Genomic DNA, 26,452 nt, shown 5'->3' on the forward strand with positions numbered 1-26,452 from the left:
AAAAGTCAACTTTTCTATTTTATATCGGTTATATATGATGTAGTATATACATGCTGAGGGCAGAATTGTCAACATTTCGAAAGAAATCTAAGTTGAGGCATAACCTAGTTTGCTATGGAGAACGCACATGTTAACAGAATGAACGGAAGTTGAAAACAGTATCGTAACCATCGCAACGATACATATTTCCGGGTTGAGGAAAGAGGTGAATAGACACAAGAACCACAGACAAGTAGTATAATTTTCAGTATACTCTGGCGCCAAGAGGAGAGACATAGAGAGGAGGTGCTTTACCTCTCCGAAACAGTCTCTGAGCTCTTGGACGCAAAGAGGCTCTTTTATTAAAGAAAAGCAGAGAGCAAAACAAGTCAGCATGAGCTTGGTCGAAACCTCCCTAAAATCCTCCTCTCGTTTCTTATCTGCAGATGCATAGCGTTCCTGTGAGGCTCCCATGTGAGACTGTGAATAGCAACTTTGAACACACATATGAAAGTGTGGATTATAACTTTGACGCACACAAATGAAGTTCATAATGATGAATATATACATTTCTTTGTCGCAGGTGGAGCTGCCCTACCGCTACATCGTCTACGGCACCGTCGGCTTCAACGCACTCTTCCTCGTGCCGCTCGTCTTCAGCTACCTGGGCCTGTCCTGATTGGCCCGCGGCCGCGACACACCACCAATGACATTCCTCGCTCTGTATGACCCGCCCCTATCCACCCCCCAGACCCCAAAGCCACCAATGGTTGAACAGCAAAATGATTGAACCAGTTGAAAGCCAATCATTTAGTTCTCTGTCATATTGAGCTGTTTTATTGTTCTTGTTTGTTTTTTATTTCTAAAATAGTTCATTCATTCTGATCGTTTTGAGCGCCAGCTCTGTTCAGGCTCTCTTGTAAGTTCAGGACTCCTGTTCCTCTTGCTCCTCTTGCTCCTCTTCTCCCATGATTTCTGTGGTGATTTCTGTGGTGATTCTTTTGATGATTTCTGTGATGAGTTCTGTGGTGATTCCTCCGATGATTTCTGTGTGTTGTCGGCGGCTCCTCACGCCTGTCAGAGGTTCTGTGGCGTCATCGTTACCCTCCACCATGTCATCATCGTAGCCCCGCCCACCCCAAGGACCTCTGACGAGGAAAGCCATGAATGACTGTGTCCCCCTCAGGCCCGTCTCTGATTGGTGGAGGGCTTCCTCTACAGTGGGCTGTACCACTAGTGCCTTTGGTGCAGGGGGGGAGGAAGCGGCCATGACAGCCTGCTGACGTGCAGTCTGTAGTGGAGTGCAGGTGTGTGGGATTTCAGCGCTCGGTTCTGCACAGAACGGTTCCTCAACTAGAACGCACGGTTCCCTATAGACCCCTGGTGCCTGTCCGTCTGTCTGCCTACCTGTCCTGGGCTTGTGTCGGTGGTACCTGGGGGACAGGTGTGGTGGAGCTCACCTGTGGAGCTCACCTATGGAGCAGCCTGGAGACTCCTCAGCTCTGTGGTACTTTGATGTCTTGTCTTGTCTTGTTTTGTTTGTTTCTGCTTGATTGATTATGTTTGTTTGTTTGTTTGTTTGTTTGATGGTATATGTTCAGGTAGCAGCACTGCTAAATGAAAGAATGATGATCAACCTTCAGCACCTAAAACATTTTTTTATCCACTGCCTTGTTAAGACAACTTCTACATTATGCCCCAAGCACATATTCTATTGCCCTACCTACCCCAAGCACATATTTTAATGGCAGCCATTACAGATTGCAGGGTGATTTAAATCTTTGTGTCTAATCAAAGTGTTCCAAATGCCTTATAGAAAGTTTATAAACATGCCTTATAGTGAGTTTATAAACAGTATTTTGTTTAAACTCTTGTGAAGTTAAAAACAGCAAGCCCGAGTTATGATGACCATGATGACTTTGAGTCTTCTCTGCATGGATGCTGCAGTGTTAAGTTTGAGCTGGTTTAGCGTTGGAGTTTTGCCTGCTCTTTGTTCCTCTCTGGGCCACCGTACTGTGCTTATGATGCACTGTTCCCAGAATGCACTGTGCTTCTCAGCTGGTTGGTCTCCATGGTGAGGACTGTTTGAGGCCCCAGCTAGCGTGTGTGTGTTTATTTGTGGTACTTAGATTGTAGTGTGTGTCTTCTGATGTATAAATGTTTTTGTTACCTAAAACAGATGTGTTTTCTCAGTAGCAAGTAAAACGAGTTAGTGGCCTCTATTCTTAGAACCCAAACAGGAAATGGTTAGAGAATATTACCTGGGCAGAGAACGCTGAGCTTTGTCTGGCTGTTAGTGACTCTCTCTCTCTCTCTCTCTCTCCCTCTCTCTCTCTCTCTCTCTCTTTCTCCCTGTCAGCAGTCCTCTGGGTGTGTGTATGTGTCTGTATGTGTGTGTGTGTGTGGGGGGGGGGGGGGGGGGGGGGGTAGTCTGTTGATGTATAAACCATGATGCTCTTCTCTCCTCTGAAGTGTGGCTGCTAAACTATGCTCCGCTGACTTCCTGATCTTCAGCTCAGTGAACACTTCCTGCTTTCCTCTTACCTTCTCCTGCTGCCTCAGTGACACGGGTCGGACCAAACACACGTGTGTGGGTGAGTGTGTGAGTTTGTGCATGTTTGTAACCGAGGCTCAGTGAGCTTTTAGCTTCATGGTGCAACTCTCTCACAACACACACACACACACACACACACACACACACATGCACAGATCATTCCTTGTGCCTTAGCCCCCATACAAACCTACAAGGAGCCCTTAACAGACTCACATCACAATGGACATCCTTAACACAATGGTCTTAATTTAGTGTTAAAAGCTCACACTGACACAATGGTCTTAACCAACCTAGCGCACACCTTAACACAGTGGTATTGGCCAGTCTAGTGTTGAACGCTCACATCATCCCAGTGGTCTTAATCAACTAAGTGTGCAACACTCACACTTACGCGGGTGATTTAATTAGTTTAGTGTTAAAAGGTGACCAAGCAGTCATCTCAATCAGTCTAGTCAGTAACACTATCATCTCAATCTATCTAGTGTTAGAAGCTCACATGGACACTATGGTCTTTATGGGGTGAAGGGCTCCATAGCAACAGTCACCGTAATCTGTCTAGTGTTGCCGTGTCACTGTAATAGTGTTCTAGAGTCTGTCTAGTGTTGCGGTGTCACTGTAGTGGTGTTCTAGAGTGGTGTGGTGTGGATGCTCGCCATAGTGCCAGTTGGGCTCATTTCTGTCAACTGACAATAACAGAAAACTCTGTTCTGAGTGTGCACTTGAAACAGCATGAATAACCTGTGTCTTAACGTGGCCTTCTGTTGGCCAAACATTTCAGCAATTAAACTGTGGATTAGGGCATATTTTGTGTGTGTGTGTGTGTGTGTGTGTGTGCGCGCGCGTGCGTATGTGTGCACAGTATATGGCATATTTGGATGTTTGAAACGGAATGTTCTGTAACGGCGAGGTCTGAATCAGGCGAGTGCTGCTTGGATCTGATGCTGACTCCTCTGATGGAGTGTCTGCCCGCAGTTAGCATGCCGTGGCCGTTAGCCATTAGCTCTGATGCTGACTCCACTGATGGAGTGTCTGCCTGCAGTTAGCATGCCGTGGCCGTTAGCCATTAGCTCTGATGCTGACTCCACTCATGGAGTGTCTGCCTGCAGTTAGCATGCTGTGGCCGTTAGCCATTAGCTCTGATGCTGACTCCACTCATGGAGTGTCTGCCTGCAGTTAGCATGCTGTGGCCGTTAGCCATTAGCTCTGATGCTGACTCCACTGATGGAGTGTCTGCCTGCAGTTAGCATGCTGTGGCCGTTAGCCATTAGCTCTGATGCTGACTCCACTGATGGAGTTTCTGCAGTTAGCATGCTGTGGCCGTTAGCCATTAGCTCTGATGCTGACTCCACTGATGGAGTGTCTGCCTGCAGTTAGCATGCCGTGGCCGTTAGCCATTAGCTCTGATGCTGACTCCACTGATGGAGTGTCTTCCTGCAGTTAGCATGCTGTGGCCGTTAGCCATTAGCTCTGATGCTGACTCCACTGATGGAGTGTCTTCCTGCAGTTAGCATGCCGTGGCCGTTAGCCATTAGCTCATGACTGGCCGTCTCTGTTGTAAGAGGAGCTGCTGAAGCACAACTCCCTCAGCGCCGTACACACACAGGGCCTTTGTGCACTGCCAGGCCTTATCTGAGTCCAGCCATCGGCCTCCACCAGTTTATTCACAACGATGGAACTAGGCCGTGCCACTTTGGTCACAGGTAGAACCGGGCTTGGAGACTGACCACAGGTAGAACCCATAGAGGTGGAGCCGGGCTGAGGAACACTGTTCACAGAACCGCTCGGGTCAGGTGTTTCTCCACAGAACCCCGCTGCTAGGCCCGGTACTGTACTGTGTGAGGCTGCGAGAACCTTCGATCTGCACTTGTGTTCCCCGCACTCCACTGCTAGGCCCGGTACTCTACTGTGTGAGGCTGCGAGAACCTTAGATCTGCACTTGGGTTCCTGACACTCCTCTGCTGGTGCCCAACATATCCAGGCACTCTGCTCTACAGATGCCACCCGATTGGCTGTTGGCTTCTTGTGCCTGTTTCTTACTGGCTCACTTTGCGAGGACCAACCTATTAGCCTGCAGCCTGCCTGTGACAAATGGAACTGAACTTTACTTATTGTGTGTGTAAGTGTGTGTGTGTGTGTGTGTGTGTGTGTGTGTGTGTGTGTGTGTTTGTGTGTGTGTGTGTGTGTGTACAGTTTATAAGTAGTGTATCTGTCATACTGGACCTGTACACAATGCTGATGACAGCATTTCAGGAAGATACCTTTTGACCACTAAGCTTTCCTCTGCATATGTCCCCGCATGTGTGTGTGTGTGTGTGTGTGTGTGTGTGTGTGTGTGTGTGTGTGTGTGTGTGCATGTGCGCCTCTGTAGCTGAGATTTCTCTCAGCTTGTTAATCAGTTCCTCTTGTCTGTACTCTTCAAACCAAATGAAACCTTCGCCTGTCTGGTCTTGTTGTCTGAGTGTTAGTAGTACAGCTTCCTGTCGATTCAAGTCCATTCAAATCTCTCCATGGCCTTAGGATGAACAGCCTCCTTATAGCTACTTCCAAGCATGAACGCATAAGGTACGTGTTAGGTACCACCCAGATATCAGTACTTCAGTAGAGGTACGTCTAAACTGAATGTCTTTTGTTGTGTTTTGTTTCCATGACATTTGATTACATGTAGAATGAATGATTACTACCAGAGAAGACTGATCATTCAGTCCTGTCTATTTTTTAAATGATTTGAAATGTTGAATAAAATGTCATGTCTGATTTGGTTGTTGTGTGTGTGTTCTTTTACGAGGTTCACACAGCTGAGAAGCTGATCAGTTAACTTAGGAAGTCAGCTCACAAGCTGATCAATTACCTTATGAAGTCAGCTCACAAGCTGATCAATTACCTTATGAAGTCAGCTCACAAGCTGAACAATTACCTTATGAAGCCGGCTCACAAGCTGATCACTCACGGTCTCACTGAAAGACACACACACTCACTCAGACACAGTTTCACTGAAAGACAAACACACACACACTCAGACACAGTCTCACTGAAAGACACACACACACACACACACACTCACTCACTCAGACACAGTCTCACTGAAAGACACACACACACACACACACACTCACTCAGACACAGTCTCACTGAAAGACACACACCCTCGTGTTCTCTCAGGCTATTTCCCATGGTGCTTTCCCTCCCACTCCGGCATTGTCTCTCCTTCACTGGCGCAGCCATCTCTGCATCTCTGCATCTCTCAATCTCTGCATCTCTGTGGGTTCCTGGAACAGATGGAGGAGGAGGCTAAACGTGTCTTCTGTTTGCCTCACAATGTCAGAGCCGTCACTCGATCCTCCTCTCCAGCCTGACCAGGCTACAGGCACCCTTTGTTCTGCTGCCTGATGTGCTCCCCACCTCCCTTTCTCTCCCCCTCTCTTTCTCTCTTCCTCTCTATCACTCTCTTCATCTTCTTGCTCCTGCTCTCACTAATCCTCATTACTCTCTCTCTCTCTCTCTCTCCACACACAGGACAGTGGAGGCTCTCTCTATGCATGCCATTGCAATGACTGTGCCACTTCTTGATATCACAGACATTTAGGCCTAATTAAAAAAAAACAGAGACAGTCAAAAACAGATACCTGTCAATAAATCATTAAAAATGACTTTCTTCCGTTGCTAAATCACCGTTCAATAGTTAGGTTTCTCAGGGAAAATTATGGAATGAAATTACTGAAAAAACGTTTGTATGCCTGTAGATTATAGTTTGTACTCGTAGAAATGTTTTGTACTCGTACAAAAAAAATGTGTACATGAAAAATAATTTTGTATGCCTGTAGATTATAGTTTGTACTCGTAGAAATGGTTTGTACTCGTAAAAAAAAGATTTGTACATGAAAAATAATTTTGTCCTTGTAAAAATGTTTTTTGTGTCTGTAACAAAGTTTTGAGCTTGTAATAAAAACCTGTCCTTGTAATAAATATTTTTTTTCTACCAACACAAAATCCTGGTACGAACACAAAACTTTTTTCTACAAGCACAGAATCCTGGTACGAACACAAAACTTTTTTCTACAAGCACGGAATCGTGGTACGAACACAAAACTTTTTTTGGAATTAGCCAATCACCATGCTATCTCAAAATAGCCAGCCAATCACAACACTGCTATCTCAAAGTAGCCAATCACCACAAATCCACCGGCCATACTTTGCCTCCTTGATTTTTCCTCCACTTAACGTGACCTGATTTAGCCAAAGATCTCACGGGAGCTATCTATCAAACTTTGCTTCATCTTCATATCATTTTGGTGGAAACGTGGTGCTAAATTCCCATAAACTTTGTTCAGTGAACTGGTAAAACCGTCCGTTTGTAAGCAAAATCAAAAATCACGATCTTTCAGTTTGTTTACCGTTACCTAGCAACCACAGCATAGTCATTCAAATGTCAGTCATTTCCTTTGCTGCGAAACAACGATTAAAACTAGACAATGACAGGTGCACAAACTCTTATTTGCCGCGAGGTAAAGGCAACAAAGAAAAGAGAGTCATTTGCACATACTTTCACAATATTTTATTTTGGCGTGCAAAAAAACCCTGTACTGAAATTTGAACTTGTGATCTCAGATTTCAAACCCGTTCACTTCTCCACTACACTACTCGTAATTTCCACGTGAAACAAAGGAAATGACTGACATTTGAATGACTATGCTGTGGTTGCTAGGTAATGGTAAACAAACTGAAAGATCGTGATTTTTGATTTTGCTTACAAACGAACGGTTTTACCAGTTCACTGAACAAAGTTTATGGGAATTTAGCACCACGTTTCCACCAAAATGATATGAAGATGAAGCAAAGTTTGATAGATAGTTCCCGTGAGATCTTTGGCTAAATCAGGTCACGTTAAGTGGAGGAAAAATCAAGGAGGCAAAGTAATTGGCCGGTGGATTTGTGGTGATTGGCTACTTTGAGATAGCAGTGTTGTGATTGGCTGGCTACTTTGAGATAGCATGGTGATTGGCTAATTCCAAAAAAGTTCCAAAAAAAGTTTTGTGTTCGTACCAGGATTCCGTGCTTGTAGAAAAAAGTTTTGTGTTCGTACCAGGATTCTGTGCTTGTAGAAAAGAGTTTTGTGTTCGTACCAGGATTTTGTATTGGTAGAAAAAAAAAATTATTACAAGGACAGGTTTTTATTACAAGCTCAAAACTTTGTTACAGACACAAAAAACATTTTTTTACAAGGACAAAATTATTTTTCATGTACGATTTTTTTTTTTACGAGTACAAAACATTTCTACAAGTACAAACTATAATCTACAGGCATACAAAATTATTTTTCATGTACACATTTTTTTTTTACGAGTACAAAACATTTCTACGAGTACAAACTATAATCTACAGGTATACAAACGTTTTTTCAGTAATTTCATTCCATAGAAAATAACATTCACTTTACCCTTTTCCCCGGAGGTTTTTCCTGTTTTACCCTCCAGCCCACATGGTGGCGCCAATGCCATTCTGAGCTTAGAAGTCGCTGGCGTTGCCCAAGTGTAACGTCTTTGTCAGTTCCGGGTTCCTGTACAACAACATTTGAAATTAACATGGCGCTAAAAGTAGTCACTACTGACCAAGCGTTAGATTTCCAGTTGGGAAAGTACAAAGGATTGTTTAACAGTCTGCTCGAGGGGCAAAATGAGATTGCCGAAAATGTCAGCACTGATCTCATGCAGGAGCTTATATCGACATTTGAAACGGCGGTTCGAGAGAATATCATCGTTGACGGAAGTCCAAGTGACGAGGCTCAGCATGAGGATGGTGAGAGAATAACATTAGACGACATACTGGATGAAAAAATTGTTGAGACCAGCAGAAAACGCAGCTGTTATCCGAAGAAGATCATTCCCTTTGTTGTGCGATCGCTGAAGGCAGAGCGAAAGCTGATGGAGATGTACGAGCATACAGCTGACACAGAGGAGATGGAACGGGAAGCCTTTCAAGATCACATCATGAAAAATGTGTCCGAGGGAGTACCCAGGCGTTTCAAACAAGTGACCGCGGTGATGAAGTCTTTGCAGGAGGTGTGTGTCCGGGCAGAAGGGTTACACCAGGTCCTCAGCCTCCAGCCTTCAGCGAAGTCTGTGGAAATCTACAGAGAGGTGGTTGGCAGCCACAGAGACGAACGTAGTTAAAGAGTAGGCTAATGCCACCTTAAATGTTCTGACAACATGCCTCTAAAAGTAACCATCAACATGACTAAATATCCTAACAAGGAGAAGGACTCACTTTCCGGGATTTACCACACGGGGGCAGTGTAATCCCACTGACATTACAATAGCCTTCAACAGGCTGCCGTAGAGTTTGCAGCTGCAGTGTTGACAGCCCAGGGTAATATATATTCCCTGCACAATCCATATTCAGACAGTGATTGGGTAGATATGACACATTTGATGCAAAACATATTAAATGACTTTTGGTCGTACAGATTGTGTTTGCTGTCTGTAAGGTCATGCCATGCAGCTGATGTCATGCACATTGTAAACCCACATAGTCGGCAGGTTCACACTTTGACTTTCTCAATTCCATACCTTTATCAATTAATGCATTTAGAATGTCATGCTTCATATTATTCATCCTGTATAATACATACAAACGAAAGGTGATCATAAAATCATTTGTGTTCTTCTTTATGCACTTAAATATTTTAAGAAGACTGTTGGTTAACTTGTATTTTATATGGACTCTTGTTTAATTCACTCATTTGCCTCAGATCTCTGTGTGTCTTTGGACCGGTGAGGGATTTCAGCAGTAAAGCTATCTGGGTATTAACATTTAGTCATTTAGTGGGCACTTTTATCCTAGGATGAGACTGATTTGAGAAGAATAAGGGTGCCTCTCATTTGGGCTTTTATACGTCCTCCCTCGCTCCTCGGGCCTCGATCCTCACTGATCTACATAAAGAATGATGGGGCGGCATGATAGTCTATCCAGTGTTAGTTATAGATCAGTGGGAACACCCCTCGAGGATCGAGCATCGAGGAGGCATGTTGAGAAGCACCTTGAGCATGCACACAAATTCTGCAGGCAGTTCAACATGGATGCCTTGGAGCCAGCATGTTTAGGCCTACATGCTGTGCTGAGGAAGATTTCTCTTGCCATCACAACACTCCACAATAGCCAGATCAGCCGCCAATGCGGGAAGAAAATCAATTGATCTGACAAAACAACCAGCCAGAATGTGTGTGTGAACATATAACTGTGTGTTGTTGTTGTAACAAGTCGGATTACTGAGCAAACTGCATCATTCTTAGCATTCAGCCAACACAATGGCCAAACAGAGGACCTCTATTTGCACTTGTTGATGGATCCAGGGTGCCTCTCAACATGCCTCCTCGATCCTCGATGCTCGATCCTCGAGGGGCGTTCCCACTGATCTATAACTAACGCTGGATAGACTATCCCATTGTTTCCCCCCCATCATTCTTTATGTAGATCAGTGAGGATCGAGGCATCGAGGAGCGAGGGAGGACGTATAAACGCTGCATGAGAGGCACCCATAGTTTACAGGAGGCAAGTCCTCATCCACCCATAGACACATTATACCAACAAAACATGCATGGCTCAAAAACAGCTCAGACACATACCAAAGTGTGCTTCGGTTAAAAACTCCCAACTCTAAAACTACACATGAATGTTGCTAGTTAAAATGGGCCTAAATGCTGCTTATGTACCACTATGCACGCGGTGCTACAGTTTGTTGATCTGACTGATGGCTCTTGGGAGAAGGGTATTTCTACATTGTTGTGTTCACTGGACAACTTGGAACTAAGCTGATTTTGGGTTGGTGAGTGGTCCTTAAGAATCAAGCCAAATCTGCTGTAGCTGTCGGTGATACAATCCGCCTAAGAGCATTTCATAATTCCATATTAACATTTTTTAAGCCATTTTTTTTTTTTTTTTTTTTTTTAGTTTTACAAGCCATGCAACTGATAAAGAATATACAGTTATAATAAGAGGACGGTAGTAACGTGATTTCCTCTCCTAAACACAAACTCAGTAAAATTGCTTACTTTGCTTCCACCCCGTGGTCAAATAGTGTACTGCACTGCACGGAACTCCGAAATAGATCATGATTTCCGGGGGGCACATTACCACGGTGCACGCTGGACGTTCTCTGCGTTTACGTGCATGGCAGCTGTGACAAGTTGACGATCCGCTCAAAAGTAAGTCCCTAACTTCACATTGTAGACAAATAAAGAATCCGTGCTAAACTGGAACGTACACATAATTATTGTATGCAGAAAGCAGGCCGTATTTGGGTTTTTCCGGCTAGCTACAGCTAACGTGGGGTCGTAGTAGATGACCGTAACGTTACCAGAGAATGTCTAAGAACTGTACAGTGTACACTGAGGAGTGCCACTGGAATAATATTAGTATTGCCCATCCAACAAGTTATGGTTTTGACTAGCTATGATGTCCAGCCATCATTGGCTCAAATGCTTAGCTGAAAGGCAGTCAGTTCTTACTAGTGTTTACTTCTGCAGGCATTTGACATTTTGGATGTAGGCCTATTCCTAAATGTGTGATATGATGCTTGATAATTGTAATACTGTCAGATCTTGACATACATTTTATAAGCATTATTTTTTATTTGATGATGAACACACAACATTTTACAGGTCTGGTACAGAGAGAGAGAGAGACAGAGGTAGATGTCAAACAGCATTTGAGAGGGAGGTTGTGTATAGCCTATGAGAGGTGTGTGTGAGAGGTGGCCTGTGTTTGTGTTCTAGAGTGAGAGGTGGCTTCTGTTTGTGTTCTAGAGTGTGTGAGGTGGCCTGTGTTTGTGTTCTAGAGTGTGAGAGGGGCCTGTGTTTGTGTTCTAGAGTGAGAGGTGGCTTCTGTTTGTGTTCTAGAGTGTGAGAGGTGGCCTGTGTTTGTGTTCTAGAGCAGTGTTTTTCAACCTTTTTTGAGCCAAGGCACACTTTTTTCATTGAAAAAATCCTGAGGCACACCACCAGCCAAAAATGTTAAATAAAATGAAATTTTATGGAAAATTCAATTAAATAAAAATCTGTAGCCCGCATTAATGATATCAAGTCATTCTTGTCAAAGTGTCTTGAATAGGAATCAAATGAACACAAAGAAAATTATTTCTATTCACTCTTTTTTAGACCACTTAGGTGAAATTGGATAATTTCCCACGGCACACCTAACAATGTGTCACGGCACACTAGTGTGCCACGGCACAGTGGTTGAAAAACACTGTTCTAGAGAGTGTGATTTGGCTTCTGTTTGTGTTCTAGAGTGAGAGGTGGCTTCTGTTTGTGTTCTAGAGTGTAAGGGGTGGCTTCTGTTTGTGTTCTAGAGTGAGAGGTGGCTTCTGTTTGTGTTCTAGATTGAGAGGTGGCTTCTGTTTGTGTTCTAGAGTGTGTGAAGTGGCCTGTGTTTGTGTTCTAGAGTGAGAGGTGGCTTCTGTTTGTGTTCTAGATTGAGAGGTGGCTTCTGTTTGTGTTCTAGAGTGTGAGAGGTGACCTGTGTTTGTGTTCTAGAGTGTGAGGTGGCTTCTGTTTGTGTTCTAGAGTGTGAGAGGTGGCCTGTGTTTGTGTTCTAGAGTGTGAGAGGTGGCCTGTGTTTGTGTTCTAGACTAGAGTGTGTGAGGTGGCCTGTGTTTGTGTTCTAGACTAGAGTGTGTGAGGTGGCCTGTGTTTGTGTTCTAGAGTGAGAGGTGGCTTCTGTTTGTGTTCTAGAGTGTGAGGGGTGGCTTCTGTTTGTGTTCTAGAGTGTGTGAACTGGCCTGTGTTTGTGTTCTAGTGTGAGGTGGCCTGTGTTTGTGTTCTAGACAAGAGTGTGAGAGGTGGCCTGTGTTTGTGTTCTAGAGTGTGAGGTGGCCTGTGTTTGTGTTCTAGAGAGTGGCTTCTTATGGAGACTCTGGAGGAGACGTTTAAGACGCTAGGCATTGCGCGGCGGCTGCAGCCCAGTGAGCCCACCTACATCCTGGATGTGGCGCTGCAGCCCTCCCCCTCCGGCTCCAGCGCCGCCCTGGTGGCTGTCAGCTGCTCCAACCGCACCGTGCGCCTCCACCACCGCGAGACGCTGGGTGTGCACGGGGAGTTCAAAGGTCACACAGGGGCGCTGTGCGGGGTGCGCTTTGCGCACGACTCCCCTGACCTGCTCTACTCGGCCTCGGCGGACGGGACGGTGCGGTGCTGGGACACACGCCACCCCGGCTCTAACGCCACGCGCGTGCTCCGCAGCGAGGTGGGCCACGCCTTCTGCTCCTTCGACCTCAGCAGCAACGACGCCGTGCTGTGCGCGGGGACCGAGAAGGTGGCCGAGGATTCCTTCCTGGTGTTCTGGGACACGCGCATGGCCTCGGCCAAAGCCCAGGGAAAGCAGCCGGGGCTGCTGGGGGTGTACTCGGAGTCGCACAGTGATGACATCACGGCAGTGCGCTTCCACCCGCGCGTGGCGGACCGGCTGGCGTCAGGGGGCACGGACGGCCTGGTGAACGTGTTCGATCTGAGCCAGGGGGCGGAGGAGGACGCCCTCATCACCACCTGCAACTGCGACTCCTCAGCAGGCAGCATCTGCTGGGCAGGTGAGGCACACACACACACATTTACACACTCACACACACACACATATATATACACACACACACAGACACACACACACGTAGGTGAGCAGGGCGATTCTATGATCAGTGACCCCTAGTGAGCAGCTGGCAGTGAATCTTGTCCTAAGAAGTGGGCAGTTCAGTCCAGTTTAAAGATATTTCATAATAGGCTTCTACATGAACAAACAAAAACTGAGTGTTTGAACTGTAGCCTATTTATTTATTTTATTAATTATTTTTGAATGGCGTTTGGGACACTACTAACATTGTGGCGAAGTAGGCGTTATCACCAAAATATATCATATCACCAAGTAAGTGACTGTCATCAGCAATTGTAGTATAATAGGCATAGTATAAAATTAGTAAAACTGCTAGGTTGATGCACTGATCTCTTGAATAGAATAGCAAACACCCGTAGGTAACAGTTTGCACATCGGCACGTTTGTCTCGTCCTTTGAGCTATTCCTTTATAATACATCTCATAATAAATCTTTGAGCTATGCCTTTATAATACATCTCATAATACATTTTTGAGCTATGCCTTTAAGCTAAATCTTATAATAAATCTTTGAGCTATGCCTTTAAACTAGATCTTATAATAAATCTTTGAGCTATGCCTTTAAGCTAAATCTTGTAATAAATCTTTGAGCTATGCCTTTAAGCTAAATCTTATTAATATAGATGTGGATACTGAACGGTAGTTACATACCATAGTGCACAATATGACACTATTAGCACGCATATTCCTCACTGATCTTTGTGTGTAAGCCTACAGGAACTCGCTCATTCAAACTATTGACTATTTATTAACACTGATTATACTAGTTTGTTTGTTATTGTTAAAGGGATATTCCGCCATTTTTGGAAATACACTCATTTTCCACCTCCCCTCGAGCAAAACAATCGATATTTACCTTGTTCCCGTTCATCCAGCCATTCTGTGAGTCTGGCGATACAACTTTCCAAAAATTGCGGAATATCCCTTTAAGCTTAATGTCTAGGGCTATCTAGTCCATTGCATGCAGCAGGGTTTGCTTGACGATGCTGAGGCTCAGGTCACTGTGTGTGTTTACCCGTCACCAGTGAAGGAGATGATCGCTGCTCCAGCATCTGCATGCACATTCATTTTGTTCATGGGAAATTGGCAAGATATTTGTCGCACTAGTAGGTCTATGATAAATGATAAATAGGACCATGATAAATAGCTTAAAAACTTGAATGTGAAACAAAACTCACAACAAGTCAGAGAACTTGAGCACACCAGGGGTTGATCTGTGCACACGTTAATCATTTTTTAATTTTTAGGGAAATAGCCTAAAATCACAACTACACATACACATGTATGTGTGACGTGCTGATTGATTTGCATTTGCGATGTGAGACATTTAACTGACCGATGCCCTGTGTGATTGATTTGCGTGTGCGATGTGAGACACTTAACTGACCGATGCCCTGTGTGCTTGATTGACATGTGCGATGTGAGACACTTAACTGACCGATGCCCTGTGTGCTTGATTGACATGTGCGATGTGAGACATGTAACTGACGGATGCCCTGTGTGCTTGATTGGCAGGTGCGATGTGAGACACTTAACTGGCCGATGCCCTGTGTGCTTGATTGACGTGCGATGTGAGACATTTAACTGACCGATGCCCTGTGTGCTTGATTGACATGTGCGATGTGAGACACTTAACTGACCGATGCCCTGTGTGCTTGATTGACATGTGCGATGTGAGACACTTAACTGACCGATGCCCTGTGTGCTTGATTGACATGTGCGATGTGAGACATTTAACTGCCCGATGCCCTGTGTGCTTGATTGACATGTGCGATGTGAGACATAACTGACCGATGCCCTGTGTGCTTGATTGGCAGGTGCGATGTGAGACACTTGACTGACGGATGCCCTGTGTGCTTGATTGGCATGTGCGATATGAGACACTTAAGTGACCGATGCCCTGTGTGCTTGATTGACATGTGCGATCTCATTTGACTGACCGATGCCCTGTGTGCTTGATTGACATGTGAGACACTTAACTGACCGATGCGCTGTGTGCTTGATTGACAGGTGTGGATGGCGAGCAGCTGCTGTGCCTGACGCACGACGAGGGTCTTCACCTGTGGGACGTGCGGCAGCTGGACTCCGACGACCCGCTGACCCTGCTGAGCTCCGGCGACGCCCGCTCCCTCGTCACGCTGCCCGACGGCCACGCCCTGGAACACTTTGTGGGCGGAGCCTGGCTGGAGTGGGCGGGGCAGCTGCAGGTTGTGGGCGGGACCAGTCGAGGAGAGCTCCACCTACTGGAGTGCAGTGGGCAGGGCTTGCGTGCGGTGCGCTCGCTGACGGACGGCCACTCGGCCACCGTGCGCTGCTTCCTGTGGGAGCCTGAAGGGGGCGCTCTGCTGACGGGCGGAGAGGACGGCCAGCTGCTGCAGTGGAGGGCGGGCGCCACCGAGCTACAGGGGCCCCAGAGGGACACTCTGAAAAGCACCTCTGCCATGCAGCTCAAGAGCAAAGCTCACCGCAAGCACCACAGCAAGAGGAACAACACCTAAGACACAACTACTTACCAAACTGCCCTGCTGTTCCAGGACCCCAGACTGCCTTAAGACCCACTAGGTCCTTTTTCTGTGTTTTAAACGGTCCAGCACTGGTGTTCTCTCAGTTTTTTATTCCTCAGAAAGGGATTTGAAAGGTTCACAGGCTCCTGTGTGTGGTGTGTAGTCCTCCTGCTGCTAGGGGGCGCTGGAGAGGCCAGCTCTCAGAAGAGGAGCTCTCTGATCACAAACCAGCTGTAGGTTTCACCCCTGGGCCTCACACTCGCATGTCCAGCAAACGTGTGTTTCACGAGGCCAAGTGTGTGTCTTACTGTGAACACATGGACACACCAAACGAGAGCTATGGAGATGTCTTTGCTGCAAATGTGTTGTTGTGTGAAGCAGAAAGGATCAACCTCATGAACTTCAAGTGAAGTCGCAGTATTAAAATTCCTTTACATACAAGTAGTGGTTTGCGTACATTTTTGGTAATTTCTGTTGTTTGCATATTCAGATTGATGGTGGTAGCTGGAAACGTTGTGGGTTCAATACCCAGCTTCCACCGTTATGCCCCTGAGCTGCTCTGGGGAATTAATAGCCCTTGCAATATAGTAGTAGTGATAATGATAATAATAATAATAATAATAATAATAATAATATGCTTTATTTGTATAGCACCTTTCATACACAGAATGCAGCTGAGAGTGCTTTATGTTTGCAACATGTGACACAATAATCAAAAGAATCAGTCATTCCTCTTCGCTGCTGTCTAATCAGCAACATATTCGACATTTGGAAAAGAACACGTAGGACCACAACAGAACGGGGTCAATACAATTGGCATAAGTTACTTTGGACAAATGTGTCAATAAATGTATTGCAAATTGACTTGAGTACTGAAGTCTTGGCCATAACTTCTTCTTCTTGGCCATAACCTTCTTGAATTTCCCCTTGGGGATCAATAAAGTATCTATCTATCTATCTATCTATCTATCTATAACATAACTGTACCAACGCCTTCTGACGTGTCTCCAGAGAGTGCTGGGGTTCCAATGGCCACATGCTTTACAAGGTTGTTTTATTGGTGTGTGTGATCCATGGTTTTGTATTGCATAGACATGAACAGCAAGACTCCATGCTTTATTTCAGTATTACAAGGTTGTTTTATTGTTGTGTGTGATCCATGGTTTTGTATTGCATAGACATGAACAGCAAGACTCCATGCTTTATTTCAGTATTACAAGGTTGTTTTATTGGTGTGTGTGATCCATGGTTTTGTATTGCATAGACATGAACAGCAAGACTCCATGCTTTATTTCAGTATTACAAGGTTGTTTTATTGGTGTGTGTGATCCATGGTTTTGTATTGCATAGACATGAACAGCAAGACTCCATGCTTTATCTCAGTATTACAAGGTTGTTTTATTGGTTTGTGTGATCCATGGTTTTGTATTGCATAGACATGAACAGCAAGACTCCATGCTTTATTTCAGTACTGTTTAACTTTGGTGAAGACAAGACTACATGCCTTCTCTGGGATCTAGAGGATGTAGAATATATTATAAGATTGTACACATAGAACCTTGCGCTATCTTTATGCAAAACTAAAAACAACCCTTATGTTTTCACTGAATTCGACCCAAAAAAAGTAGGAAAAAAATCACTCACTTAAATTAGTATTACTCATAAGAGTATCTGAGGTACAAGTGATGGGAGGAAGCTTTGCCAAGGATGATTAAGTGGTTGATGAGCGTGCTGTACACTCATACGGCAGGTGAAAGGTTAAACAAGGACGCCACGCAACATGACACACCTGCTGAGAATGCCCAGCTCCGCCCTCTCTGCTTCCTCATTAGAATGGGAATTATATACTGGGAATTTGGAAATGGGAATTTCTGCCAATAACAGAAATACTATTGTGTTTACATGAGCAAATGAGCTTTACTTTGCCCTTGCTCTGTTATATTAGTATGGACTTGATATGCAAACTAGTGTGAGCTAGAAATCAGCTCAAGTCAAGCTTATCTATCTCATTTCACCTACAGCGGTATTACATGTGCTTTACATCAACAAAAGCAAAAAATAGTAGTAAATAAAATAATACAATGGCGATAGTTGGAAAAGGAAAGTAAAAAGTAAAGCACCGGTACATAAAATAGAATAATTAAAAATCAAAAGAAGAATAATTAAAAGACAGAGTGCATCTGATAAACAGGAAGTGTTAGTGTTGAGTGCATTTGATTAACAGGAAGTGTTGGTGTTGGATGCATCTGATAAACAGGAAGTGCTAGTGTTGGCTGCATCTGATAAACAGGAAGTGTTGTTGTTGGGTGCATCTGATAAACAGGAAGTGTTGGTGTCAAGCTAAAGCAGTGGTTCTCTGTGGGGCGGGTCCCACTAGTGGGGAATGGAGACATGACAGGTGGAGTGCCACAAGCAGGAGGAGTTTTTGTGCCCACCTTTATTCATGCCTTTTCTTTTTTGACAAGGAACATACATACCACACATACATATAGGCATCATAAACAGGCCTACATATAAATGAACATACATACCAAACATACATATAGGCATCATAAACAGGCCTACATATAAATGAAAGCACCATCAGATCCAGGGGACTGAGACGAGAAATGTAAAGTGAAACTTAAATGTGACAATAATATTTTAGCATTATCATTTAGCTAGCTGATGGGGTCAGGTGAAAATTCCCACCTCCAAAGTGGGGAATGACAGGAAAAGTTTGGGAACCACTGAGCTAAAGGCTCCCACTGTGTGATCATTCCACTCTTGTGCGGTGCGGTGAAGTGAACTCATGCGACCTTAGTCAGTGCAACTTGGTGGGAACATCCCATAATTCATGCCCTTCATACCTGCTACCTGCATTCCACGAGAGACAGACGTGTCTAAGGTCTAAGAAGTGTAAGGTCAGGCCAAAGTGGAAAAGTACCTCTTAGGACATCCAGCGGCATATGTATCTGGTAATGATTACTTCAGATGCATTTATCATCAGTAACCTACGAGATGCTGTAGAGGAACAATACATATTACTTCTAAAAGATAATACATAATAAATCACTAACAATAATAGTAATCTTGAGATTAACATTATACCATATTTTTTTTTAATGAACACTGAGCTACTTTTTCTTGTCTTGGTGAGACTGCAACATTTTATTGTAGCCTAAATTACCTTTTAATGTACGATTATCAGTATTGTTAGCTATAAAGATCATAAATAAATTATAACCAATTAAAAATGTCTGACTTCATCCCAAACCCAACTTAAATTGTAGGCTTCTTACAGTCAGATTTGTTTATCTTTTGCAAAACCATGCCTGAAAGCGTGGGAATCCACTGATAGGCCATTAAATTATAGTTGCTGTAAAATGTAAATGCCGACCAAGCCCGTTTTAGTGTCTGAATCAGCGCTTGACATTTTTCATTCAGTTTTGACTTCTGGAATAAGACGTGTAACCTCCCAGCAGGGTTGGGCCCATCAGGTTTATCCTCATTCCTGACGAAGCGGAGTCCTCCGCCTCCTGCCCAATCTCTCTCCCGAGCAGTCACTCTTCAACCAATCTTTCCTTATTCCTCTGCCTCGGAGTCTCAGCGCCTCACTAATGACTGACGCTGTGCAGTATCCAATCACATCCTTTACATTCTTCAAATCGTCCAATGGACATCGGGCATAGGCCCAAGCCAACCAGCAGTTCCTGTAGGTCTGATGTTATGTGTGCCATGGACTCAGCCCAGTAATATTGACAATAGGGTGAAAAGAGATTGTCCCAAATTAAACACATTCTGAAGAAAATAACCTGAAACCCCAGTGGTCTGCTGCAAGTTGGTGATACCATCAACAATCAGGGAATGTGATTCATTTCGGTGCATCTCGTTACACATCCGTATTTCGTTATTAATGGGACACGGAGGATTATTTCGTTAGAAGGTAAAAGGTACTTGTGGGTTTGGCTGTTCAAAAAGGCCAAGATAGCCTTTTCTGCTGGTGTAGCCGCTGCTGGAAGAGGCCAATTGCACGGGATTGGAAATATCTTTGTGGAAATAACTGATTTGAACGGATCTCCTTTCGTCAACATCTTCGTCACCCAAAATACAGAGGATCAAGGTAAGGCAAAGAATGTTAGCTAGTCACTTTTCTTATGTGCTAACTTGCAGCTCTTTGAAGCACGTCTTGGTAGCTAGCTCGTTAGCTAACGGTAACGTTAGCCTGATAGCCAACTGGCTTCATAGCAGTCTGCACCTTCATCCAGAAATGTGTGGGATGGCTGATCAGTCGACCCGTGTGAAGCTAACGTTAGTTGGCTAGCTGTCTGACTCATTTATACTTTGTTAAGAACTATCACTGTCATCCTGAAATGTCCAAGCTTCACCGCCATACTTACTTACTTCCAGATAGCTATGTAATCAGTAGATATAGAATTGATACGATTTTCATCAATATTAGTTTTCTGAGAGACTGTTGTGCCTCGCTAACTAGATGTAGCTACAGATAGCTAGGTAGTTAGCCGGTTGAATAGCAAACGTTCGTGTTTGGCTTTGCCTATTTTGCTCGACAGCAAACGTTATTTAGCAGTCAGTAGTAATGATGGAATGTTGTTAACGTTAGCTAAGTTAGCACTAGCTAAAACTGCCCCGTGTAGTCTAGTACATCAGGGGAGCAGTCGTTGGAACTGCCTTTCACTGAATGTTGCAACTGTTATCTTGGATTAGGTGTTATACTTAACATCAGTATGTAATATACTTTCAGTGTAGGTTGTTGTTATTTCTCTCTTCTTGCGAGGCTCGTCTATCCTTGTCTTGTGCTGTTTATTGCTTGGAAGAGTTATGCAGTTAGCTTACTGATAGCTAACGTTAGCTTCTTAACTTGCAGGCCGTAAAACCAGTTTATTTAATGTTTGTTAACTATCGATCTGATACAGCACGTCCCATTAAATGAATTATTAGACTACTAATTTGTCAGACGTATCTTATCTTATTTTATTCCTGGCTATTTTCAGCACGAGTCAAAGATTACTTGCACGTCGTTTTCCGTGATGCACCTCGTTAACACTACGACAGATGATGAGATCCGTAGTACATTTTTTGAAGTCAAATGTTAACTACTAAGCCTCTCTGGTTTTAGATCTGGCTGAAAGCAATCCTTTAACAATACATTGAACTTGTATTTTTGCCTTTGGAATGTAATTGGGATATAATGTCTGGCGTAGGTGGCTAAATGTACTGGTCCCGCTATCTCCTGCCTGCATCAGACCCCGCTACTCACCATTGAGCCAAGGAGCTCCTGTCATGTCATGTGTTGTTGACAAGGGATTATATGACCAGGTGCGGGGCACTTGGTGGGGTTTGTGAGCAGTACAGGTCTCCGTGACAGGAGAGAAGGAGTTTTCGAAATATTTCGTCCGACCCAAACCATATCTGATTCACACTTTACTGCTTGATGATACTGTTCACCACACTCGTCCCCACAGAATCTTGTTCAGATTTGGGTAGTTTCAGACCTTCTTTGTGGTTTCACAACATCAATGTGTGTGTGTGTGTGTGTGGTGTATATGTGTCTTCATTTTCATCAAGCACATTTGATTAGGATACATAGAAGATCTCTCTCTCTCTCTCTCTCTCTCTCACTCTCAGACAGACACACACACACTCCATACATGCATGTGCACGGCAGTGGAATAGAGCTGGTGGGGATGGTTGGGTTTGAGAAAAGAGCTGATGGGGATGGTTGGTTGGGTTTGAGAATAGCGCTGATGGGGATGGTTGGGTTTGATCATGTGGGGTAATCCAGGCTGGTATTGGGCATCGTAGCCTAGCACCGCTGCATACTAGCCAATGCAAAGTGGTGCTTGTGGCATGCCATGGTACGTGTGATCCAGGACAGTCTCAGCTACCCGCCCAGAGGGCAGCTCACCTCACTGCACTGCACTGCACTGCAGCCCACTGGTACAGGGGTCAGAATATGCTATAGTCCCTTTCACACATCCACACATGCATGTATGCAGATAGGCTATAGCCCCTTTCACACATCCACACATGCATGTATGCAGATATGCTATAGCCCCTTTCATCCACACATGCATGTATGCAGATATGCTATAGCCCCTTTCACACATCCACACATGCATGTATGCAGATATGCTATAGCCCCTTTCACACATGCATGTATGCAGATATGCTATAGCCCCTTTCACACATGCATGTATGCAGATATGCTATAGTCCCTTTCACACATCCACACATGCATGTATGCAGATATGCTATAGCCCCTTTCACACATCCACACATGCATGTATGCAGATATGCTATAGTCCCTTTCACACATCCACACATGCATGTATGCAGATATGCTATAGTCCCTTTCACACATCCGCACATGCATTTATGCAGATATGCTATAGCCCCTTTCACACATGCATGTATGCAGATATGCTATAGCCCCTTTCACACATCCACACAAACAATCACACAGGCTCCTCTCTCTCTTCCGGTCTCCCCTCCCTCCCTCTCTCTCTCTCTCTCCCTCCCTCCCTCCCTCTCTCTCTCTCTGTCTCTCTCCCTCAGTGTTGTTAATCACCTCTTCCCTTTCCATGTGTTTCATGTCTTACACTCTTACTGTCCTTACCTCCTGGCTCCAATCTCTCTCGCTCTCTCTCTCCCTCTCCTGCCCCCCCCCCCCCCCCCTTAATATTTCTCTCTATCTCTCCTGCCCCCCCCCCCCCCCCCCCCTTTATTTCTGTCTCTCGCTCTCTCTCTCGGCTATGTCACCGGAATGCTGGGACTGCTTTGTGAGTGCTGGGAAGATTTAGCAAGTGGCAGGCCTAGTCTCTGAGCTGTACAGAGCAGTCCAGATAGTTTCATCTACACACACACACACACACACACACACACACACACACACACACATGACTGCACTAAGTGTATGAGACTAGCACTTGCTAAGTCCTCCCAGCACACGCGGAGCTGTCCCAGCATGCTCTGCAGGAGGCATACAAGAGTGAGGACCGAGCCAGTGGGACCAGTGAGAGACAGATGCACAATTCCATTGGATTTACTCTGCTTTCTTAGACACACCCACACACACACACACACAGGCTTAGATAAGCAGCATAGCCATATGCATGTGTGGGGCAAATGGAGTGATATTCTGACACCTAGGTGCCATCTCTATTACACTCCTGTGTGTGTGTGTGTGTGTGTGTGTGTGTGTGTGTGTTCTGAGTGTTCTGACACCGATGCTCCATCTCCCACCTCTGTGCATTATTCCAGCCTGATTGGCTCTGCCAAGGCTGTTGACTTCCTGTGGAAGCCTGTTGACTTCCTGTTAAGCTTCTTTCTCCCCCCTCCCGTCGCCCCCTCACTTTTAATCCCTCTCCGTGTGTGTGTGTGTGTGTGTGTGTGTGTGTGTGTGTGTGTGTGTGTGTGTGTGTGTGTGTGTGTGTGTGTGTGTGTGTGTGTGTGTGTGTGTGTGTGTGTGTGTGTGTGTGTGTGTCAGCTGGCCTGTTATGTAATAAGGATCTAGGAGGAGAGCTCAGTTTGAAGTGAGATGCCCAGTTGAACAAGCCTTAACCGGGCCTTAGCTGGGCCTTAACTGGGCCTTAACTGGGCCTTAACTGGGCCTTTGCTGGGCCTTAACTGGGCTTTAACTGGGCCTCAACTGGGCCTCAACTGGGCCTCAACTGGGCCTTAACTGGGCCTTCACTGGGCCTTTGCTGTCTATTGGCCACATGGCCAGATTACAGAGCAGAAGCCCCTATGTGTTTAGTCACTGTGTGAGAGAGTAGGGTCTGGGTGGCTGTGTGTGTGTGTGTATACGTGTGTGTGTGTGTGTGTGTGTGTGTGTGTGTGTGTGTGTATGTGATGTATGGTCTCGGTGGCTGTGTGTGTGTGTGTGTGTGTGTATATATGTGATGTACGGTCTGGGTGGCTGTGTGTGTGTGTGTGTGTACTTACGTACGTCTACGTATGTGTGTGTATGTGATGTACAGTAGGGTCTGGTTGGCTGTGTGTGATGTAGGGTCAAGGTGGCTGTGTAAGATCAGTGTTGAGTGTGTGTGTACACGTCGTGTGTGTGATGTAGGGTCTGGGTGGCTGTGTGTGTGTGTGTGTGTGATGTGTGGTCAGATTGATTGGTTGTGTGAGAGCAGTAGTGTGTGTGTGTGTGGTGTGCATTTGCATGTTTTGTGTGTTTTCATGGAGCTGGTAGCTCTGGCCTTTGAATACGGCCTTTGAATGACAAACTCTCTCTCTCTTTCTCTCGTGCACTCTCTCTCTCTCTCTCTCTCTCTCTCTCTCTCTCTCTCTCTCTCTCTCTTTCTCTCGTGCACTCTCTCTTGCTCTCTCTCTCTCTCTCTCTCTCTCTCTCTCTCTCTCTCTCTCTCTCTCTCTCTCTCTCTCTGCGATGTGTGTAAGACCTACAAGGGTTAGGGGGTTTCTGCAGCAGGATGGGGCACTGGAAGAAAAATTGCCTTTGGTGTGTGTGTTTGTTTAACTGCTGATTATGTTTGTGATTATGTGTGTGTGTTAAGTGTGCTGGTGTATCTGGTGTTTACTACAGACAGCACTTAAGTCACTGAACAGACTTATTGCTTGACCTACGGATTGTCACTGACCTCTCTCTTTCTCTCTCTCTGTCTCTCTCTCTCTCTTCCACTTTCTCTCCTGCTCTCTCTCTTTCTATCACTTTCTTTCTCTCTCTATCTCTCTTCCTCCTTCCTCTCACTCTCTCCCCCTAACATCTCTCTCTGTCTCTGTCTCTGTCTCTGTCTCTGTCTCTGTCTCTCTCTCTCTCTCTCTCTCTCTCTCTCTCTCTCTGTCTCTCTCTCCCTGTCTCTCTCCCTCCATCAGGGCTATGTCCTCGGCGGCCAGCATACCTCCCTCGGTGGACAAAGTGGACGGCTTTTCTCGGAAGTCGGTCAGGAAGGCGCGACAGAAGCGCTCCCAGAGTTCCTCTCAGTTCCGCTCTCAGGGCAAACCCATCGAGCTCACCCCTCTCCCTCTGCTTAAAGGTCAGTTGCACACACACACACACACACACACACACACACACACACACACACCGAGTTACCTGTTCCAACGTATCAGCCCACCTGTCTGCCCAAAGATGCGTCACACCATCATGTTGGCACAGTATGCAGAAGTACTGTGCCATGTGTGATTGGCGCACGGCCACAATTGTTGGGAAGCACTCGCCACCCCCCCCCCCCCCATGCCACGTTGATGACTCAATTCTGGTCACAGACTCATCCACAGCTTGGGGTGGCGTAGGGCTGGGTCATCCACATCTCAGGGTGGCGTAGGGCTGGGTCATCCACATCTCAGGGTGGCGTAGGGCTGGGTCATCCACATCTCAGGGTGGCGTAGGGCTGGGTCATCCACATCTCAGGGTGATGTAGGGCTGGGTTATCCACATCTCAGGGTGATGTAGGGCTGGGTCATCCACATCTCAGGGTGGCGTAGGGCTGGGTGTAGGGTGCAGGGTGATGCCACCAGACTCCCCAGCGGTGCCCACCTCCATCACTTGATGTGTTGGCACCCCAGTCTAGCATCATAACACACCACCACAGCACACAGGCGTGCTTGCGTGTGTGTGTGTGACTCCTACTGCTGCTGAAATGGGGAGTGAAAACATCAAACGATTCTGATTGAACGTTTGGAACCAGTTCTCCATTTGCCACCCGCACCTCAACTCACATGGCCAATCAATTCACTGAGCAATCACATCACCCCACACACACACACACACACACACACAGCTGTGCTCACATGCGTCAGCGCCTCACTGCTCTCTTTCCTAAAGCTGTGTGTGTGTGAGACTATTTGAGTGTGTGTGTGTGTCATGTGCTTCATATTTGTCCACCAGTCTGTGAAGAGTGGATGTTGATGTAGCTCTTAAGGCCAAATGTAGACAACACACACACACACACGCGCCGTCTTTTTAACCTGCTCTCCTTGTAAGCTTTCTTAAAAGCTTGTGAAGTCTTTGGACCAAAATGCATGTGAGCGAAGCAAAGTTCACCTCAATCCTGGAGGATTGTTAAACAGATGATCTTTTGATCCAGTTGTGCTCAGTAGAATTGGCTTGTGTTTGCTGCAGACGTTTAGGCCATTGGACCATATTCACAAGTATTGACTGTAGACTTGACTGGCCCATGTTCCCGGAACAGCTGATTGGTCTATATTTCCCTCTGATCATCTGATTGGCTGATGGGTTGCTGGGGCGGGGCCAGGTTCACACTGTGTGAGAGCGCGTTCTTGAGCTGGTTCCATTCAGAACTCTGAGTCCTGGTGCTCTCTAGTGAGCCAGACACACACTCCACACCGCTGTTGTGTGGTGGACATGCGCCGGACACACACTCCACACTCCACACGCTGTTGTGTGGTGGACATGCGTCGGACACACACTCCACACCGCTGTTGTGTGGTGGAGATGAGCCGGACACACACTCCACACCGCTGAAATGCGCCGGACACACACTCCACACCGCCGTTGTGTGGTGGACATGCGCCGGACACACACTCCACACCGCTGTTGTGTGGTGGACATGCGCCGGACACACACTCCACACCGCTGTTGTGTGTGTGGTGGACATGCGCCGGACACACACTCCAAACCGCTGTTGTGTGGTGGATATGCGCCGGACACACACTCTACACCGCTGTTGTGTGGTGGATATGAGCCGGACACACACTCCACACCGCTGAAATGCGCCGGACACACACTCCACACCGCCGTTGTGTGGTGGACATGCGCCGGACACACACTCCAC

At 45.8% G+C, this 26,452-nt stretch overlaps 4 protein-coding genes across 6 annotated transcripts in view; all 4 read left to right on the forward strand.

Moving 5' to 3' along the window:
* The window catches only part of sgpp1b (sphingosine-1-phosphate phosphatase 1b), a 14,159-nt gene extending 11,793 nt beyond the window's left edge, over positions 1 to 2,366 (forward strand). The window contains exon 4 of the mRNA XM_062522416.1: positions 563 to 2,366. Within this exon, the coding sequence (XP_062378400.1) occupies positions 563 to 658 (96 nt within the window). The 3' untranslated portion in view covers positions 659 to 2,366. The remainder of the gene's footprint in view (positions 1 to 562) is intronic.
* A 5,736-nt stretch (positions 2,367 to 8,102) lies between these two features.
* On the forward strand, positions 8,103 to 9,179 carry nsl1 (NSL1 component of MIS12 kinetochore complex). Its single transcript, XM_062522973.1, has one exon. It carries the CDS (start codon positions 8,113 to 8,115, stop codon positions 8,698 to 8,700), a length of 588 nt encoding a protein of 195 aa, XP_062378957.1. The 5' UTR covers positions 8,103 to 8,112; the 3' UTR covers positions 8,701 to 9,179.
* A 1,419-nt stretch (positions 9,180 to 10,598) lies between these two features.
* wdr89 (WD repeat domain 89) lies at positions 10,599 to 16,130 on the forward strand. The gene is made up of 3 exons (XM_062523580.1): positions 10,599 to 10,731; positions 12,418 to 13,109; positions 15,196 to 16,130. Exons 2-3 carry the CDS (start codon positions 12,431 to 12,433, stop codon positions 15,681 to 15,683), a joined length of 1,167 nt encoding a protein of 388 aa, XP_062379564.1. The 5' UTR covers positions 10,599 to 10,731; positions 12,418 to 12,430; the 3' UTR covers positions 15,684 to 16,130.
* Positions 16,131 to 19,411: 3,281 nt separating this feature from the next.
* ppp2r5eb (protein phosphatase 2, regulatory subunit B', epsilon isoform b) overlaps positions 19,412 to 26,452 on the forward strand; it is a 29,045-nt gene continuing 22,004 nt past the window's right edge. For all 3 annotated transcript variants that reach the window (XM_062522396.1, XM_062522399.1, XM_062522398.1), the window contains exons 1-2: positions 19,412 to 19,791; positions 24,531 to 24,691. In XM_062522396.1, the coding sequence (XP_062378380.1) occupies positions 24,535 to 24,691 (157 nt within the window). In that variant the 5' untranslated portion in view covers positions 19,412 to 19,791; positions 24,531 to 24,534. The remainder of the gene's footprint in view (positions 19,792 to 24,530; positions 24,692 to 26,452) is intronic.

The sequence above is a fragment of the Sardina pilchardus genome, chromosome 20, assembly GCF_963854185.1.
Source record: "Sardina pilchardus chromosome 20, fSarPil1.1, whole genome shotgun sequence".
In the NCBI taxonomy this organism is placed as follows: Eukaryota; Metazoa; Chordata; class Actinopteri; order Clupeiformes; family Clupeidae; genus Sardina; species Sardina pilchardus.

Excerpts from the sequence above, each read along its gene's own strand:
- nsl1 (XM_062522973.1), top strand. The coding sequence starts at position 8,113 with ATGGCGCTAAAAGTAGTCACTACTGACCAAGCGTTAGATTTCCAGTTG.
- wdr89 (XM_062523580.1), top strand. The coding sequence starts at position 12,431 with ATGGAGACTCTGGAGGAGACGTTTAAGACGCTAGGCATTGCGCGGCGG. Across the intron at positions 13,110-15,195 it reads AGGCAGCATCTGCTGGGCAG|GTGTGGATGGCGAGCAGCTG; the intron begins GTGAGGCACACA and ends CTTGATTGACAG.